Raw genomic sequence first — 20838 nt, 5'->3', positions numbered from 1 at the left:
TAAAACAGCCACTGCTAAGAAAGTGGCTTTAGCAAACCACTGAAGTCACTACCAATGGGAAACCACGACCTCACACACTGAGTACACAGGACAGAATACTGGGCCACAAGGACCCGGGATGTCTGTGGGAAGTAAAGCACAGATGGTAAGTCTTATGAGATTCCACCCAGTCCAACTACCAATCAAGCACTTAATAACTGAGTCTGTGAATTTTCCAAATTCATTATTTCTCTTTCATCTCCTTCTAGCTATCCTTTATTTCACCCCCTTCATCAGAAAACTTAGAAAAGCAGAGAGAAAATGTGGAATTCTACAACAGATTTTCCTGTCAGTGATGCTTATGAAAAGTTTGTGGAGAACTATTAAGAACAGCTAAAATAGGGGCGCCTGGGTGGCACAGCGGTTAAGCGTCTGCCTTCGGCTCAGGGCGTGATCCCGGCGTTATGGGATCGAGCCCCACATCAGGCTCCTCCGCTATGAGCCTGCTTCTTCCTCTCCCACTCCCCCTGCTTGTGTTGCCTCTCTCTCGCTGGCTGTCTCTATCTCTGTCCAATAAATAAATAAAATCTTTAAAAAAAAAAAAAAAGAACAGCTAAAATAAAATGGTTTTTTCTTATCTGCTACTTTCTATTGTCTACACATTCTACTTATCACAAATGGGTAAGAATTTAGCTACAGAATACAAAATCTGAAATTAAACAAAATTTGGGAAAAAGTAATCATCTCATTTACCAAATATGGCACAATTCTTTCCTAATGGCTGAGTTCCTGAGGCTAACTGCTTTAATAAGATGCATTTTATTGTATTACTCTCCCTGGAAGGCCGCTATTACAAACCTTGTCCAGCTCAAAGAGGCTGACGCATGCGCAAGGCAGATTGCCCTCAACCCGGAGCAATGCTGGGCAAGGCCTGGGGCAGCCCCAGGCTGGTGGCTGCCAGCCAGAACAAGGCTTTTTCTCCAAAGAGCTATTCAAATGTTATTTTCTGTTGGTGCCAAAGTGAAAGGGATTGGGAAGCCTGCTAACAATAGAAAGAACTGAAAAGGAAGAGGCTTTTCAGGATGCCCTTTTATTTCAGAAAAAAAGTAACTTAAAAATAATTCTTCCATAACTTCTGCTAACTGAAAGGACTGCTCAGGGTACAAATACAAATCCTTATTAAATGAGAGCTGAAAAATCTCAAAATGTAAATAAAATTTAAGGCTTTCTATTTATGGATATTTTTCTATTTATAATTAAAATTCTGTCTGGATTAAAATAATAATGTCTGATTAGTAAGCTAAAACTACAAATTTAATACATTAACATTAGTTGTCAATAATAAATAGACTAATAAGATGTTTAGAATTTTGATTCCCACAATTAAAATCTTATTTTCTTCACTATTAGTAACCTAGTACTATTATAAGTACTTAACTATCTTTAAGCTTTTCCACTAAATATACTCCATTGTAATTACAAGTTACATTTTCTTACCCACTAGCCTCTGGAGGAAATCTGACAGTAACCTTTCCCATCTCAGCACCTGGAAGCTCAACAAATTTCCCAACATCTTGTTTTTTCTCAGGTATCTGTAAAGCAGAACAAATACAGTTAGATCATTAAATGTTTAAGAATACAGTTGTTCAGCAAATACTTACTCAGTATCCACTACGTACCAGGCATGGTTACGGGACAAATGAGGACTAGAACGTTGTCCTTGCACTTGAGGACCCAAAACCTTGTGAAGGATGTAAATAAAACCAACTACTGGTAACAGAAATATACCTATACATTTATAGAGTGCTGTTAGAGCAGTCACTTGAAGTTAACCAACAGCCTCTAGGATCATCAGGAAAAGCTTAAAAGGAAATAAGAACCAAGCTGGACCTTAAATTAAAAAGTAAGTGGAAATATATCAAATGCACAATGTATAAGGGCCTTCATTCTAAGAAAAGGAACAAGAGCACAGGTAACACACAAAGACAGTGCAATGTCCATGAAAAGTTAGAAATGCATGTGGGGTGGGTGGGCAAGGAAGCTGAAATTGTCAACGAGATCCAAAATATGAAGCCCCTCATACACGTGCTTTTAGGTTTTAGGCCATGAGGAAATCCCAGGGGCAATGGGACCATTTATTTGTATTTTCTAAAATGATACCCGGGACAATGCAGAGGCTGAACTAGAAGAGACCTTGGATGAAACTATGGTATTAAATCAACCAAGGGGTAATGAGGCTTCAACAAAAATCAGTAATAGTGGAGACAGAAAACATATCAATAGATATGAGAAGAACAGAACTTGGTGACTGATTACATGGGAAAAATGGTGAAGGATGGTGACAATTTTTAGCCAGAACAACTGAGTGGACTGTGGTATCTTTATCGAAGCAGCAGTAGTTTTCAAATTTTACTGCAATGGAAAACCTTTAAGTTGAAACTTCAGTACACACACCTAGTAAGTACAACAGATCAAAGTAGAGAGACTCTGGGTGGGGAAGAGAATCTTTTCTACTGGGCTCTACAACACATCCTCCTAAACAATCAACAAAAAGGCTCTGCAGAAGCCCAGGACTCAATGGTTAAAAATGAACAAACAGGAGAGTTGGGAGGAAGAAAAAAATCGTTTAGCTAGAAATAATGAGATTTTAGTTACTTGGATTTTGGATTTCCTAAGGGACATACACTGGATGATCATAATATTTTAGACATACAATTACAAAGATTAAGGCTTTACGGAGTTATACAGTTAAAGGCAAGCCAAGACTTAATCGACGCCACAGATTTTTTCCGAGAAGATCCTTTTTCACATATGAAAAGAAAAATAAACTACAGGTAGGAATCATTTTCTTTTCAGATCTACAGTCGCAAACAGAATAAGATATCAGCATTAAAAAAAGCTTACCGCTTTAGCTTTGCTCGCTGAAACATTCCACTTGGTACCTACAGACTGGAAGGCCTGCTGGGCTTCGAGAAAGCCAAACCAGCGTTTTACATGCACTGGAGCTTTGTTCTGTTTCAACTGTTCCTGCCATGCAGCATTGCCTATTAGCAAAAATAATTTTAAAACCATTCAATAGATCCACAACTTTAAAAGCAAAGTTCTAGTCGTGGTTAATTTAAGTAAATGAGATGGCTTAAAGTTGTGCTACTACAGGGGCGCCTGGCTGGCTCAGTCCACAGAGCACGTGACTCTTAATACCAGGGTCTTGAGTTCAAGCCCCACGTTGGGAGTGGAGCCTACTTTAAAAAAAAAATGCACTTCTATAATGAAAAATTTACAATCTAGGTATACGTTGAAATGTTTTCTAAGGGTGCATGAGTGACTCAGTTGGTTGAGCGTATGCCTTCAGCTGGGGTCGTGATCCCGGGGTCCTGGGATCGAGCCAACGTCCGGCTCCCTGCTCACTGAGGAGTCTGCTTCTCCCTCTCCCTATGTCCCACCCCTGCTTGTGCTCTCTCTCTCTCAAATAAATAAATAAAATCTTAAAAAATGTTTTCTAATATATTAATATACTTTACAGAATTCACAGAAGTTAAAAATATTTTTGCAGTTCGACTCACTGACGTGAACTAAATCCTGCCCTCACCACCACCACACACCCACTATAAGGACAATGTCATATTTCATAATTAAGGAAAGGCTTTAAGCAGATCAACTAGAAAACAAAATAGGAAATCAAGATCAAAAAGTAGCTCATTTCTTCAGATGTAATAACAAAAGTAGGCACTGAAGGAAAATTTAATTTTTGATATCACAAAGTTACATCCTTAAGATATTATCTTCCTTTCATGAATATTAAATCAAAAATCAAAAAAGATGAAAATCTCAAACACGTACATGAAAACATCTAATTAGAAAAGGCCTTCATTTCATGTTGGTTATTATTATAACAGTTTAACTGAATTTGGAAAAAAGTTTTAGCCACAAAAATAGTATACACAACATAAAAAACCCCACATGATGCAAATCTGAAGAATGATAAAAAACTTTCTGGCATATTTGCTTCAGGTTTTTGTTATTTTTTTTTTTAAGAAAATAAACTAACAAAATTTAAGTCCTCTTCATACCTCTCATCAATCCTATAATCTTACCATGCTGCCAACTAGTCATAGAGACTCCGTGATCTCCAAGAGGAACAACTCCAGATCACCCCCTCAAACACACATACACCCCTACTAAGTAATCAGAAACAACAATGTCTGGAGTAAAGGAATGGCTGAGACAGGAGAGGTGCTGACATAAATGGGATGAGGGCTTCTTTAGCAGGACCAAGGTCAGCTTCCCAAGCAGAAGGGAGCTGGGTTAGTGAGAGAGAGAAGACATCTCGGGACAGCAAAAGATTGGGAATTCCTGTGCCCGGACAGGAATAAAATAGCCAAGGCAGGGGCGCCTGGGTGGCTTAGTCGTTGAGCGTCTGCCTTCGGCTCAGGGCGTGATCCCAGAGTCCTGGAATCGAGCCCTGCATCAGGCTCCTCTGTTGGGAGCCTGCTTCTTCCTCTCCCACTCCCCCTGATCGTGTTCCCTCTCTCGCTGGCTGTCTCTCTGCCAAATAAATAAATAAAATCTTAAAAAAAAAAATAGCCGAGGCAGTCATTCCTTTGCAAGGAAGTCCTAAGTGACTCTCTACACACACGTGCACCATATATAAGTACATAGAAACATGCACACTTCTTATCTAGCAAAATATCAAGTAATAAAAATAGAACATTCTTCAGGAAGAATAAATGATACCTTTTAGGGTGGCCCAAACACATAAATCTGCTAAGCTCAAGGAATTTCCAACTAAGTATGTCCTCAGAGACAGGCAATGATTGAGCTCGTTGATTGCAGAAGTAAACAAATTACAGGAAGACAGTTTTGTAGCACTAAACTCCAACCAGTGATCAATCTGTGGGCAAAAAAGATGGAAAAGAAATGCACCTCGGGGTTTAGATTTAAACAAACAAATGACCTCAGAATCATGCCCATCTTACTCAACTTACAGAATTTGCCATTATGTGGATTTAACTATGGTTGCCTGAGATTTAAATTGGCATTTAAATAAACAAATTTCATTGTTACATTTCTGTGCTTTTTTTTTCCCCCAGGAGTGCAAGGGAACACTTCAGAGAAGAAAAAGAAAAACGAAAATTTGAGAACTGGCAGCAGGAAGGAATAACCCACTTGATCAAAACCAATAGGTGATACCTACCCAAACAGATTCATCTACCTGTGAAACTTAAAAGTAAATACCTAGGAAACTCTTCTTTGTATCCTGAATTTCATAAAACTTAGGAGAATTGAAGCTGAATACAAACAAACAAAAACCATCTAAACAGCAGTACTGGAAGTTAATCCACTGTTGCTGTCATTAATTAAAGCATATACCTAGAAAGGAAAAGGGGATCCAAACTATGTGTGTGACCCTGGATAAACCTCCTAGCGTTTCTAGGCCTGCTGCCTCATCTGCAAAGTTAAGGGAATTGAATGAAATGATCTATACAGTCACATCCGGCTATGAAATTCTAGGAATCTAGGAAGAAAACAGCACTCACTGACCCAACAGGACAGCTGGTATGGGATTAAAAGTTCAAACTTAGAAGACATGAGGTGTTTGTTTTTGGTTTTTTTTTTTTTTTTTTTTTCCTGAAAATAAAAACAGGATGAGAATTCCTTAACTAGGTCTATCACTAAACTCCATGAATATCCCCACAGAATAATAGTATATATATAAGCCAACAATAAAATGAAGTTCTCAAAAGAACAGAGCATAAATCAAAACAAACCCAAGGAAATGTTCATTGCTTACCTCAGTATGTTCCAGCAGGTTAGAGCCATAGAGCCCAGCTGTAGCTGCAACTCGAGCCAAGTAGCGAAGTATGGAATTTATGTCTGTGAATACCACACTTCTAGAATACAAGCATGAGATAAAATATTACCACAGCTCTAGCAGATCAGTAGGAGTCATGAGACTTACAAAGAACTATAAAAATATAAACCTTATATTTGCCATGTATTTTCAACTACAGTTTTTAAAAAATCTGCCTAATTTATTCTTTACTGTTTCTATCAAATTCCAATTTGTTCTGAATGTTCAGCAAAATCCAACAATTCAGAGTGAACTATCTATAATACTTTGTCCTTCTAACTATTGTCTATTCAGTGGTGGGAATATGAAAATTTAACTGGGATATCAAGAATAACAGTGATTTCAAATAAATCAAGACAGAGAAGTCAGGGATATACAGTCATGAAGAGGCTAGTTGTATCAACTTCCAAGTAAAGAGGACAGCTCAAACCCCACCAAAACTGTTCTGCAGAAATTATTTTTTTAAAAGACACACACCCATAAGTAAAACAAGACTAAGGAGAAGAAATAGTCACAATACAGTTTAAGAAGCTAGACAGCAGATGGACTCAACAGGTCTGAAGAAACTGAATTTTTAGTAGACAAAGCTGAAAAACAACCCAACCTAAATTTTAGAATCCATAAAAGACTAAAATGAATCAATGGAAGTGAGAGTGAAGTAGGGCTAAAATAAGGAGGGGTGGGGCTCCTGGGTGGCACAGTGGTTAAGTGTCTGCCTTCAGCTCAGGGCGTGATCCCGGCGTTATGGGATCAAGCCCCACATCAGGCTCTTCCGCTATGAGCCTGCTTCTTCCTCTCCCACTCCCCCTGCTTGTGTTCCCTCTCTCGCTGGCTGTCTCTATCCTGTCGAATAAATAAATAAAATCTTTTAAAAATTAATTAATTAATTAATTAATTAAACAAATAAATAAAAAAATAAGGAGGGGTGGTAGAAAGTCTATATACAAATTACTGGAAAACAGCACCAAACACTATTCTGCTCAGCTGAACCACTTCTCTTACCCCATCTTGGCAAAAACCAAAGCCTTATTCTCTAAAGAGTAAAACAAAGCGTCTCTCAACTGGGGGAAATCTGGCACAGCTGTGAACTGACTTATGCAGGTAACCGGGAGAATGAATACATACATACTAGATGTTGAGATCCTTAGCCTCCTTCCCACCCTCAGCTTCCAAAATATTCTGGCATCAACTCTTTACCTTTCAAACAGGAGACTGAAATTCTTCACTAATAACCTGATCAGCCTAAGAAGAAATAGCTAAGGATACTAACATCAGAAGTTCCCCCTAAATGTACTATTCAATCAGACCATGCCAAAGTATGCTCGGAGCTACCAACTCTACCCTTCAGTTCAGAACTTACAAAAAGCTTTAAATGCCAGTTAAAATCTGAGAAGGTCATCAGGAGTTACCAAATATTTGAAGAAAGCTTTTAACTTGAAAGATAGTAACCAGGGGCGCCTGGGTGGCACAGCAGTTGGGCGTCTGCCTTCGGCTCAGGGCGTGATCCCAGCGTTATGGGATCGAGCCCCACATCAGGCTCCTCCGCTATGAGCCTGCTTCTTCCTCTCCCACTCCCCCTGCTTGTGTTCCCTCTCTCGCTGGCTGTCTCTATCTCTGTCGAATAAATAAATAAAATCCTTAAAAAAAAAAAAGTTCTATGTTTAAAAAAAAAAAAAGAAAGATAGTAACCAAAACAAACACTCAGAAAAATGCAACTTGGACAAATTAGGGAAAAGAAAATTTAAAAAGTAAATAAATTTCTTTTAAGCAATGAAACAATATATTGCAGTCATAAAACAAGAACAGGATACTATAAAAAGAGTACTCAAAAAATAAAAAGACGAGCTGTTAGATACTAAAAATATAATAGCAGAAATGGAAAACTCAATAGAAAAACAGGATAAAGTTGAAGAACCCTCCAGAAAGTAAAGAAAAAAGAAAAAATAGGTGAAAAATGAAGATGATACTTAATCCCAACATCCATATAAAGAACAGAAAATGGAGGAGAAAATCATCGAAGAAAAAATTTTACAATTTTCCAAAATAGAAGGATTTCCAAGTTTCCACATTGAAAGGAGACCAAGCATCCAGGGGAACAGATTAAAAACAAACCCACACAGGGCACCAGGCTGGCTTAGTCAGTAGAACATATGACTCTTGATCTCGGGGTTGTGAGTTTGAGCCCCACATTGGGTGTAGAGATTACTTAAAAATAAAATCTTAAAAAACAAAACAAAACAAAACAGAAAAACAAAACTGATCCACACCAGAGCATATTACTGTGAAATTTCAGAATACTGAATCACAAGAAAATATTCCTACAAACTCCTGAAGTCACGTAGAAAAGATCAGGAATTAGAGAGGCTTCAGAAGAAGAGAACAAAGCAAACATTATTCCATGGAAAAGTAAAAGTTGTACACAAAAAATAATCATAACACGTCGCTCAGCAGTGAATAAAACTTACTGGGTTATTACAGTGTGAACATAGAATGGTGAGCCAACCAAAATGATGATACAACTACACTGGGAGGAAGGAGGAGATGGGGAGAAGAGTGTGTGTGAAGTATGTGTTTTTATGTATCTTGCCCCTTTCCCAGTATAAGTCTCTCAGTTAATTATGGACCTTTTTTTTTTTTTTTAAGATTTTATTTATTTGACAGACAGCCAGCGAGAGAGGGAACACAGCAGGGGGAGTGGGAGAGGAAGAAGCAGGCTCCCAGTGGAGGAGCCCGATGTGGGACTCGATCCCGGAACGCCGGGATCACGCCCTGAGCCAAAGGCAGATGCTTAACGACTGCGCTACCCAGGCGCCCCCTAATTATGGACCTTTTAAACACATTTCAAATCTGTATCCTGCTTGAGAATACCTTTGAAAATTTCTTTCAATTTGGTCCAGATTTTATTATGTGGTGAAGTATTCTTAAAAGAATCTGAAACCAGGTTATTTCTATCTCTCAGTTTCATTAAACTAAAATTAAGGATAATATCATCTCCCTTTCCAATTCTTTTTTATTCTTCAGTAGGTTCCAGAAAAAAAGACTTTTAATCTTCCGTATATCCTGGGATGCAAATGATTCACTTTAATCAAGAACAATATATGCTCATTGTAGAAAGCTGTGAAAACAGAGAAGTAAACAAACAAACAAAAAACCTTTCTGTACGTTTCTAGTTTCTTTTAGATTATAAATGGGATCAGACAGCTTGCTGACAAATAAGTCTGTGGATATACTTCTTTTAAAAAAGAGGAAGAAAAGCATACTTCTTTCTAGAGGTATCTACCAACTAGCAAATAAAAGAAGCATGGAAAATTGAATTCTGAATATTTAAAAAATGCTGTTCAGTACTGGAAACAGATATAAAAGTACTCACTCAGACACATGAAGAATATTCTCTTTCCCTTCTTCAACAGAAATGCTGACGTTGTCCTTCACATGTTCTACGGCCAGCAAAGCTCCTACGTGGAATGAGATGAAAAGATATTTATTAACAATGTAGTATTTAAAACCTGAATCATAAAGCAGTAAGAATGACTCAACAAACCAATATTAAGTCCTGCAAGGAATATACTTCTTTCCCAGTAGTCTATAAAGAGAAAGGATCATCCTCCTGTCTCGGGAAAATAACGTATCAAAAACTATTCACTGGCATAGTCCAACTGCTTTTGAATATGTTCAGCTTCCAGTTAAGGACATTAAAATAAATCTTTTCCTCCCTCAGGAGACAAGAAATGAGAAGAGTGCCTTGTATAAAAACTATTATTAATAGCATCCAAGTGATTACTATGTGGTAGGCACTGTGCTAAAATGCTTTACAGTCATTATAATTTTTAATATTTGTAGTGATCTTAAGATTTATCTTCATTTCACAAAAGAGGAAATTAAGGCTTGGAAAGATTAAATAATGAACCCAGAGTCCTTGACTAAATATGTGGCACTCAGGAATTGAATGCAGGCCTAAGGTGGTCCAGAAGTTAAACTCTAGAACACGGTGTAATCTGCCTCTCAACGCCTATTATATATCCTAAATTGATTCATTAATCCTTTGTCCTTTAAATTTGGCTACCATGAACCACCAACAACCAGATATTGATTTCTAAATCAAGCTCCACTGGAAACAGGGCTGCAGTAGGGAAGGTACAAGACAGACCTGGAAAATCTTGTGCTAGAAAGCAAGTCGTCATCAAACAAATAAGCCAAAAGAACACAGAGGCCAGCTTGGAGGGGCTCCTACTGGCAAACAGTAGCAATGTAACTGCTATTGTAAATAATACAAGTTTTTGTGTATTCATACAAACAAATCCTATATGGCAAATAAAAAGCATGAAATGCTGTTATAGGCAACAAGATAGATGAATCCCAAAGCACTATCCTAGGTACAAAAGAATATATACGATATGATTCAAGGTATATGAAATTCTAGAAAAAAACAGAATAGCGACAGAAAGCAGATCAGTGGCTATCAGGAACCAGAGATGGGGAAAGGGAACTGACTGCAAAGGGGCATTAGGGAACTTTCTGAAACGAGATAAATATTCTCTATCATTATTACGGTGGTAACTGTACATATTTGTCAATTTTAAATTGGTGAAGTTTAGTAAATTATAGTAAATTATATTATAATTCACTAAAAATTATAAACTTAGTAAATTATAGTAAATTAAAAATTTTAGTAAAATATAGCTCAATAAAACTAATTTTTAAAAAAATTTTTAAATTAAAAGAATAAAAGTAAATAATACAGATTATAACCTGAGTACATTTTGTTATGAATTTTTTTTAAAGGGAAAGAAAAAGGTCTTCTGGTAGAAAAATGCCAACTAATACATGCAGAAGGACCAAGAGAATTAGAAGGTCATCTTTTGGCGTCTTCCTAATAATAATCAAGTTGGGTAGCAAGCATCAGTGGATGCTGACACCAGTAAAGGAAGGTTTGAGTGGAATGTTTACATGGTTCTAAAGCAACACACCCACAAAATGCCTGTCAAATGCAAAGAGAAAACTTTGCAGTCCGTAAAGCGGGCTGACACCATCTTAAGCAATCAAGGTTAGATCATCGGTAATGGGAAAAATCAAATTCATGCACCAATTGATGGGCTGCAATGAAGAACAACCAATCACTTCTGTGCTACTCTTGTCAAAGATGTGTAGCTGAATACAGCCACAACGAAACAACAAACAATCTAATCGGGACATTCTTCTAGTAACTGGTCTTTAGTCTTCAGAGAGGTCAAAGCTATGAAAGCCAAGGAAAGACTGAAAAAACACTCCAGATTGAAAAAAACTGGAAACATGACAACTAGATGCAAAGCATGGTTCTGGATTTTGATACCTGTACTATCGAGCGTACTGCTGGAACAATTAGTGTTGGAATATGAATAGGGTCTGTGCATTAAACAGAAGGATGGTATCAATGTGTACTTCCTGATTTTGATGGTCCTGTCAGGTCATGTAAAGAGTTTCCTTGCTTGAGAGAGCTGGATGTTGGCGTATTCCTGATGTTGAAGCATCATTATCTGCAATATGCTCCCCAGGGGTATAGGGGGGAAAAAGTACTTGGTTCTAGTCTTGTACCTTTTTAAGTCTGAAATTATTTTAACATTATAAAAAAACTTCACATGCTGAATGCATGTAAAACAGGGAAATTCCAGCAAAGCAATCTGTTTTTCTAAATGTTTCATCCAATTTTATCGATTTAAAGATGTACTTAAACAGTGGGAAAAATTAAAAAACAAGGAGGGGAGAAGCAAACATATATTTATAATTGGTCTACAGTTCAAAATGACAATAAATTTCTTCAAGATACCCTTCCAGAATAGTCAGAATGTGATCACTAAGGAAACACGGGGATTTGCTAAGTAACATTAGTAAAAACTACAGCTTATTCAATAGCTAAAATGTGCCAGGAATTTTACCTAAAGTCTCATTTAATTCTGGCAACCAACCCTATGTAGAAAATCTATTTATTTATTTAATCTATTTATTGGCTATTTATTCCTCATTTCTTAATCAAAGGAACTGTGGGAGAAGCCAAACGCCGAACGTGCCAAGGTTCCACAACTAGTAAGTGCCACCCAGGATTGGACTCAGGTCCCCAGGAAAAAATGTTTTTGCTCTTAACCATGAGACCACACTGTCTAGTACTTTCCAGCCCAAAGAGCATTTCCTTTAGAGTTTACTGATTTGTGTGAGGCTAGCCCGTAATTACTGGAACCAACATGTTAAAACATTAGCATTTTTTAAATATTTAAAATGGCTATTAAATTGTGGGTTTTATTCCAAAAGACTCCGCACACCACCGAAGTTGACAATGTAATGAGTAATTCTGTCAACCCTGTGACCAATTGCATCTAAAGGGCTGCACCTCTCCCACATTAAAAAAGTACTTGTGTCAGAACCCGGCTGGCTTAGTCTGTAGAGCAGGTGACTCCTGATCTCACAGCTGAGTTCGAACCCCATGTTTGGTGTAGAGATTACTCAAAAATAAAATCTTAAAAAAAAAAAAGAAAGGAAGAAACCAAAGTACTGATGAGTCTATACTATGCATACACATTAACAAATAGGAGATTAATAAACTACTCAAATTATTTTGTGTAATTTCCCAAAATAATAAAAAAGCAGAAATTCTAAGCTATCTACAATAACCTCGGCCACACAGAAAAAGCAAATCCAAACAGAACTTAACATGTGTTAGGAAGGTGACCGATCCGACGTTTACTCTGGCGTTGACCACATCCATAAGGGTGTGGAGTAAAGCAGCCCTATCAGTCCGCAGTGTACTTGAGTGTTCCAGCAATTACCCTGCCACCATTAATTTAAAATAAATGCAACCTCAGTTGTAATGCAATCTCAGCTACTACAATTGTCTGCCTTGTTCCCCCTGAACCCAACGAAACATAAGGTAGTCAAGTGGATTGAAGATCTTTTCTGAGAAGAGGGAGGGAAGGATATGTAAGTAAAGGGGAGTATGCTAAAAGAGGGGAAAGATGATGGGATTTTAACTTTCAAAACGGTATTTCTACGCGCAGCTCTAGGTCTCCAGGGAAAGCCATTTCAAAAAGGGAGACGGGAGTTGGCTGAGAGTCATCCCTCTTAGAGAAAAGGTCCGAGGCTGAGCGACGTGTCGCCCTACCCGGGCTCATACCACGCCTCCCTCCATGCCCGAGAAAACAGTCTTCAGGAGCAGACCTACATGCCAAGGGACGGAAGACGAGGGGCGCAGACCTTACTCCGTGTACAGTTTCGGGGAAAGGGCAGGCCTAATCTCCCAGACCGCGACCGCCACTGCGCAACGCCGGGCGCGGCGACCTTCCCTGCCCCGCACCCTCCCCGGCTGATGCAACCCACGCAGGTCGGCGGCCTCGGCCCCTTACCCAGCGGAGGGTCTCCGGCATTCACGGTCAGACAGAGCGTCGCCATCTCCGCCGGTCTGCGGCTACCTATCACCGCGCCTGCCTGGCCGTCAGAACCTCTCCAAACCCGCCGAAAGCAAGAAGCTGCAACGTGTGCGCGCGCCTGACGCTGCCGCAGCCTTCGCCCCTCCCCTGCGTCGTGGCTGCCGCCGTCTCCGCGCACACCGCGGTGCGTCATCGCCGTGCGCCGTCTCCGCCCCGCCGCGGGGCCCGAAGCCTTCGACCCCTCCCTTCTGCATCTGGGGACAGGAGGGCTTACGTGGCGATTCACGCCGCCGGGGGAGACGCCGAAGCGAACTAGACTTTACGACACTTCGTAAAGAGAGGAGAGCAAGTTGTGAAATCGTTTCCATCGTAGGAGCGGGGTGCGCGTGAGCCACCAGACAACACGCAAGTGGAGCAGTGTGTTGTTGATGGCACTGTGTGTTTGTAAACACAGAAGAGTCGTGGAAGCATGCACACCACACCGACAGCCATGGTTTCTTTGGGGATGGGGGAAGGTTTTCTAATGTTTCCTCCTGTTTTTCAAAAGAAGAATGTATTTCCAAGAGTTATTTTCGTACGTGAAAATCATGCTTAAAAAGTGAGGATTTATTTATAAAAGGCATTACTAAAAGCGGTGCCGGAAATTGTGTTGGCTTTGTTTGCCTGGACTCTGCAAGCGTGCCTTTCACGGGGTCATCGGATTTCTCCTCCCCACCCTCTGTGGGTAGGGGTGAGTGGGTGGGTGCGCGCGCGCGCACTCCAAAGGCTGGTATTCGAGTCAAGGGGCCAAGAATTACCAAAAAAAAAAAAAAAAACCACCTCAACCTCATCCCTCCACCCACACCAGATGCCCCACGTGGCATTAAGTGCGCTCACATGGTGCTATTTAACTGGAGGCTAGGGTGGTCCAAAGTGGAGAAGGGCGTCACTCACCTGTTTGCGGTGGGAAGTCTGGAAGCCTAGGCTCAGCTGGACCCCACTCCCTCTGCATAGTTTCTTGGGTCCGCTCCATGTGAAGCCTCCAGCGGGGTAGTATTCTTACAGGGTGTCTGGGTACCGTGAAAGTGAAGGTTCCGAAAGGCCAAGATGTAAACTGCGACGTTCCTTCTGATCTAGCTTTAGAAATCACACAGCATCACTTTTGGGACACTTGATTGGTGACCACTGAGTCCCACAGGGCCCGCACAGATACAAAAGAGGGGACTGCACAAAGGCATGAATACCAGGAAGTATGGTTCACTGGGGTAAATAGATTAAATTGTGTCTCCCAAGAAAAGATATGTCCAAGTCCTAGCCCTCAGTCCCTGTAAATGTGACTATTGGGAAATAGAGTTTTTGCATTTATGTAATGAAGTTAAGGATCTCGAGATTACATCATCCTAGAAAGAGGGAAATTTGACACACTTTAATGAAGTCACAGAGACACAAAAGGAAGGGCCACAACAGGTCAGGTTGAAAGTCAGGATGTCTGCATCACTAATTTCAAAAGTTTCTTACTAAATTAAAGAAACCCACTGATGCACATGAACTGAACATCACGACCAACAGGCTCTATGGAAAAATTATGCATGTTCCTTCAGGACTTGGATAATGTTAACAAACTTAACCTAGCCAGTGTGGACTCTGTTGATTATGTATACACTGAAGAAAGTTAAGAAAGGTTAATTTCTGGGTGGAAAGCCAAACAAATGAAGAACACCAAGGATTACTTCACAGTGGCTCTCTTAGCAGCTCTGTTGTACTGGTTCTGATGAACACAGTCTATTTCAAAGGGCAGTGGGACCAGAAATTTGATAACATACTGAAGAAGAATTTTGGCTGAACAAGAATATGAGCAAATCTAAGCAGATGATGAAACAAAGCAAGGTCTTTAGTTTTGCCTTCCTGAAGGATGTACAAGCCAAGATCCTGGAATACCATAAAAAGGCAAGCACGACTTTGCTGATCTAGGCATGATTGATCATGCAGATCTCAGCAAGATTTTGCTGCTGCCAAATGAAGTAAGTGGTCCACAGAAGCTTGAAGATAAACTCGCCACTAAAAAAATTGATAACCTGGGCAACTCACAGAATACGAGTGAGAGAGAGACGTGGATTTGTACTTCCCTCCGTTCAAAGTGGAAGAGAGCTCTGATGTCAAGGCCATGCTGGGAGCCATGGGAATAGTGGCTGCCTTCAGTCAGCCGGGCATGACCAGGAGCCAGGGGGCTGAGTTGTCTAAAATCCTACACAAGTCCCTTGTGGAGGTGACTGAGCAGGGCACAGAATCTGCAGCTGACACTGGCATGGAAACTTCCAACATCATTGCCAATTTACGAAAATTTCCATTGTGATCACCCTTCTGTTCTTCAATCACATTCAAACCAACAGCATCTTTTTCTTTGGCAGAGCCTCTCCTCCCTAGATGCTATCAGCCAGTCACTACTTTTGGTAAAAGCTCACAGAGTTGTTCCAGTAAATTCACTGCTAGAAATAAACAGGTTCTATTTGATTTGTTTTCCGTTCTAATATCAGTTACAACCAAGAATTTTTAATAGTTGAAATAGCATGTCTGCCTATTTCTCTCTCCACACACATGTAAACCTATATTTTCCCCACGAAAATTCCCTTTAAATAAAAAAAAAAAATTCCCTTCAGGGGCACCTGGGCAGCTCAGTCACTTAAGAGTCCAACTCTTTTTTTTAATAATAGTTTTTTATTATATTATGTTAGTCACCATACAGTATATCCCTAGTTTTTGATGTAAAGTTCCATGATTCATTACTTGTGTATAACACCCAGTGCACCATGCAATACGTGCCCTCCTTAATACCCTAAGTGTCCAACTCTTAATTTTGGCTCAGGTCATGACCTCAGGGTTGTGAGATCCAGCTCGGCATTCAGGCTCCACGTCAGGCTCTGCAGTGGGCATGGAACCTGGGTAAGATTCTCTCTCACTCTCCTTCTGCCCCTTCTGTCCCCACTCACGTTCTCTCTCTAAAAAGTAAATAAAATAAAAATAAAAATAAATCCCTTTGGACAAAACATGCAACTTCAAGAACGGACAAAGGGATATTTCAATACTGCGTCTTCTGAAGTTAAAATACCGTTTGTGAACTGTTTTACATTAATTAAACCAAATTACAACTGCTTTTCAAATTTGTTAATCCTGACTGCTCCATTTCTTTGAATTCAGGTAGTATCTGGGACCCTTACATATCTCCTTTATTTTATAAAACATATTATCAGTAAACCAATGACTTACTCAAAGTAGAATACTAGCACATCTTTTATCTACACTTTCTTTTGCCTGAAATTATTTTCCCCCAGATTTTCATTATGACTGACTTATTTAAATCTCAGACCTGAATATAACTTCACATATCCCTTTTGCCGTCTTTAAGCTTTTAATTTTTGCTAATCTTGCATTTCTTATCTATAGCCTTTCAGACATAATATTTACAGATTAATGTCTTTTAAACATACAAACACAAAAGTGAGAAATGGAACTGTTACCTGTTTAGCCTTGTTAAGATGGTCCCATAACCTGTTTAACCTCATATTCTCCATTAATGGTCTGTCTCCACTAGTAAATTAGATAAAATGTTCTACTTGAAATCAGAGTAGTCTTGGATCTTTGGTTACTTTTTCTGTTTTAAATTTATCCTTTTAAAATCACTTAGCAGAGAGCTCCTTATGCTACTGCCCCTTCAGCTTCTATGTTCTGGCCCTTTTATTATATATCTGCTTTATTTATGATTATGGACTCATAATTTATTCAAACATAAAACAACGAAAGAGCCTTTTATTTTTCCTGGTCACAGCATCATTAAATGGCCAAGGGATAATACTTTTTCTAAATGTATGGAAACACTTTAATAAAGTTAAATGAGGTAATGGTTAGAGGGGGTAGGGAAAAGAGAATCATAAAGTGCCATATGATGCCATTAAGATGAGAAAACTTGTATTATCATGCTCAGCATTATTTTTATTTTTTACAAAATATTTTATTTATTTATGACACAGAGAGAGACAGCAAGAGAAGGAACACAAGCAGGAGAAGTGGGAGAGGGAGAAGCAGGCTTCCCACTGAGCAGGAAGCTGATGTGCGGCTCGATCCCAGGACCCCAAGATCATGATCTGAGCTGAAGGCAGACGCTTAACAACTGAGCCACCCAGGCGCCCCCTCAGCATTATTTTATGACTATTAAGAACTCCAAGGTGAAAGTCATATTCCTCCCTGGTTGTGGGCCCTTCCACTTCATCAGCTTATACCTCATGTAATTCTGTCAGATTTGGTCAGCTTCCACGTAGGTAGTAAGCAACGTATTCACGCAGTGCTAATACTATAATAGATTATGCTGATAGCTGCCCTCTCCCAAAAACATACTCCTCTTGGTCAATATGACTTTTAAGATTTCTTTGATGTTATTAACTTTCACAAGAGTCCAACAGAGTTTCCAGCACATCAAAGATGTACAGTCACTAAATATTATGGAGTGATTGACTATTATATGATATACAGGGAAAAGATCGCTGTTTATTTGCTGAGAAATCCTTGGGTCTCTTTTCAAAATTCTTCCCGTATTGAGGATCTTTTACCATATGATGCACTTGGGAATCCACAAAGAATACTGAAATTATTTATTCAACAAACAAGGGGCGCCTGGGTGCCTCCGTCAGTTAAGCATCTGACTCTTGATTTCGGCTCAAGTCGTGATCTTAGGGTCGTGGGATTGAGCCCTGTGACAGGCTCTGCACTCGATGGGGTGTCTGCTTGAGATTCTCTTTCTCCCTCCGCTCCTCCCCCTCTCTAAAATAAATAAATAAATCTTTTAAAAAAATGAATAACCAAGTAACCTGTTTTTGAACACCTTCAGCGATGAGGAACTTAATACCACCCAAGACACCCCCCTCTGTTTCTAAACACCTATAACTATTAGATGCATCTGAATCTGCTTTTCTGTTCATCTGTCCACTATCCTCAGAGGCTCTGCAGAACAGCTCTGGCATCCTCCACAGCACAACTTTTCATACATTGACGGCTGTCATGATATCTCCCATGTCTTTGTTCTCTAGGCCAGATGTCTCCAGTCCTTTCAATAATCCTTCAAATGATAGTTTTAATCGATCCCAGCTGCCGTCTTCCAAACATGCTCCAGTTACTCAATATGCCTTTTAAAATGTGATCCTCAGAACTGAACAAAATGTTCTGGGTGTGGTGTGATCAGGGCAGAGTGCAGGCAGAAGTGCTCTTTTATTTTGCCCATCACAAGGCTATTAACTATACCACATTAACTCTTTACAGTCGCATTAAACTGTTGACTCCTGTTAAGACTGTCAACAATTCCAAGACAGCTCAAAAATAAACCCATACTTACAAGGTCGATTAATCTACGAGAAAGAAGGCAAGAATATAAGCAAATCTTTTTAATAAATGGTGTTGGGAAAACTGGACAGCTACATGTAAAAGAATGAAATCCGACCCCTTTCTCACACCACATACAAAAATAAACTCAAAATGGATTAAACCTAAATGCAAGGCCTGAAATCATAAAAAATCCTAGAAGAGAATGCAGGCAATAATTTCTCTAACATTAGCCGTAATAACATTTTTCTAGATATGCCTAGAAATAAAGTCATCAAAATAAAAAGTTCTTCGGCACAGCAAAAGAAAAAATCAACAAAAGGCAAATGAATAAATGAAAGTTTGCACAAAGTACAAAGGTAGCTCAGAGGATGGAAAATGATTATCCATGGTGAGTTGGGGAGGGAGGAGAAAATAGGAAAGGAAAGCTTCCAATAAGAGATGGCACATCTAGGGGACGGAAAAAAGAGTTCAAAGGAAGAACAAGAGCTAAAGCCTGGGGTCATGAAGCTGTGTGCATTTAGAAAACTGGCCAATTCGCTACTGTCAGAATGTAAAATATTTTGCAATGAGAGATTACAAGGCTGGAAGGTAGGCAGACACTATAAAGAGTTGTGAGGAGCCATATTTTATCCTGTGATAGGAAATCCTTGAAGAGTTTTAAGCGATGCTGAGAGATATGATTAGGATTACATTTTACAAGGACCATGGCAACAACAATATGGCAGGTGGATTGGGGTGCGCAGAAATGGTGGCAGAGAGACCAGTTAAGATGTGATTACAACTGTCCAAATGAGAGAAGATAAAAGATGAAGGCCTAGGGGCGCCTGGGTGGCTCAGCCATTAAGCGTCTGCCTTCGGCTCAGGTCATGATCCCAGGGTCCTGGGATCAAGCCCCACATCGGGCTCCCTGCTCGGTGGGAAGCCTGTTTCTCCCTCTTACATTCCCCTCACTTGTGTTCCCTTTCTCGCTGTCTCTGTCTGTCAAAGAAATAAAATAAAATCTTAAAAAAAAAAAAGGTGAAGGCCTAAACTAAGGCAGCGAAAATCAGAATTGAGAACAGAGAGCAAGTTGCAGACACGTTTAAGAGGTAGACCCAGTGGTGACCGATGAGATGCTGGGGAGGGACTGGTGGCAGGGAAGCCAGACTTCAGGGTGGATGACTGGGTGGACGGTTATGTCATCATCTAAGAAGGGAATACAGGAAGGAAAACAGGTTTGGCAAAGTTCTGGCCCTAAACTGATGTTTTGAGATGCTTGTAAGATATCTAGATGAAAATATCCCATAGTGTGTGCCTATTATAATTCTGAGGCTAAGCTGAAACATCTTGCTGGAGTCCAGTGATTGTTGACATTGTTGAGATAAACCAGGAAGAGGATAAGGAGCTGTGCTATGTAATACAATGGGAACTAGCCACATGGGGCTATTTTTTTCTAATAACTTCATTAAAATATAGTTCACATACCATACAATCCACCAATTTAAAGTGTGCATTTCAATGGTTTTTTTAGTATATTCAGAATTGTCCAATAATTAAGACAATTTTATTTTATTTTTATTTTTTTTAAAGATTTTATTTATCTATTTGACAGAGATAGAGACAGCCAGCGAGAGAGGGAACACAAGCAGGGGGAGTGGGAGAGGAAGAAGCAGGCTCACAGCAGAGGAGCCTGATGTGGGGCTCGATCCCACAATGCCGGGATCACGCCCTGAGCCGAAGGCAGACGCTTAACCGCTGTGCCACCCAGGCGCCCCTAAGACAATTTTAAACCATCACTCCAAAAAGAAACCCTGTACCTTTTGCTCTTGACATGACTGATGGCTTTTCATCCAGTTTTCAGTGAAGACATCACCTTCCCAGAGAAGATACCCGCTTTATGTAAAGGAGATCTTTGGGGCGCCTGGGTGGCTCAGTCCGTTAAGTGTCTGCCTTCAGCTCAGGTCATGATCCCAGGATCCTGGGATCGAGCCCCCACATCAGGCTCCCTGCTCAGTGGGGAGCCTGCTTCTCCCTCTCCCTCTGCCCCTCCCCCTGCTCATGCTCACCCCCCCCCCCCCGTACTCACTCTCCCCTCCCGAGCTCTCTCTCTCTCTCACATAAAATCTTTTTCAAAAATTAAAAAAATAAAGGAGATCCTCCTCCAGTTCCCCCATCCTGCCCCTGTTGCTTTCTAACTAATCCTCCTAATTGATTTCCTCTGCAGCTTTACCACAATCTAAATAATTTCATTTACTTATTCATTATCTGATTTGCTTCACAAGAATA

General features: G+C 40.0%; 1 protein-coding gene across 1 annotated transcript in view; it reads right to left on the bottom strand.

Annotated features, from left to right (window-relative positions):
- The window catches only part of EPRS1 (glutamyl-prolyl-tRNA synthetase 1), a 65621-nt gene extending 52233 nt beyond the window's left edge, over nt 1-13388 (bottom strand). Inside the window, exons 1-6 of the mRNA XM_045809629.2 lie at nt 13201-13388; nt 9201-9285; nt 5771-5870; nt 4714-4870; nt 2884-3023; nt 1477-1571 (exon numbers count right to left, since the gene is read on the bottom strand). Of these exons, the coding sequence (XP_045665585.2) occupies nt 1477-1571; nt 2884-3023; nt 4714-4870; nt 5771-5870; nt 9201-9285; nt 13201-13246 (623 nt within the window). The 5' untranslated portion in view covers nt 13247-13388. The remainder of the gene's footprint in view (nt 1-1476; nt 1572-2883; nt 3024-4713; nt 4871-5770; nt 5871-9200; nt 9286-13200) is intronic.
- Between the last annotated feature and the right edge of the window lie 7450 nt (nt 13389-20838).

The sequence above is a fragment of the Ursus americanus genome, chromosome 2 (assembly GCF_024610735.1).
Source record: "Ursus americanus isolate L20-20 chromosome 2, mUrsAme1.1.p, whole genome shotgun sequence".
NCBI lineage: Eukaryota > Metazoa > Chordata > Mammalia > Carnivora > Ursidae > Ursus > Ursus americanus.
Note: the sequence above shows the minus strand (reverse complement) of the source record. Positions and strands in the feature narration are given on the sequence as shown.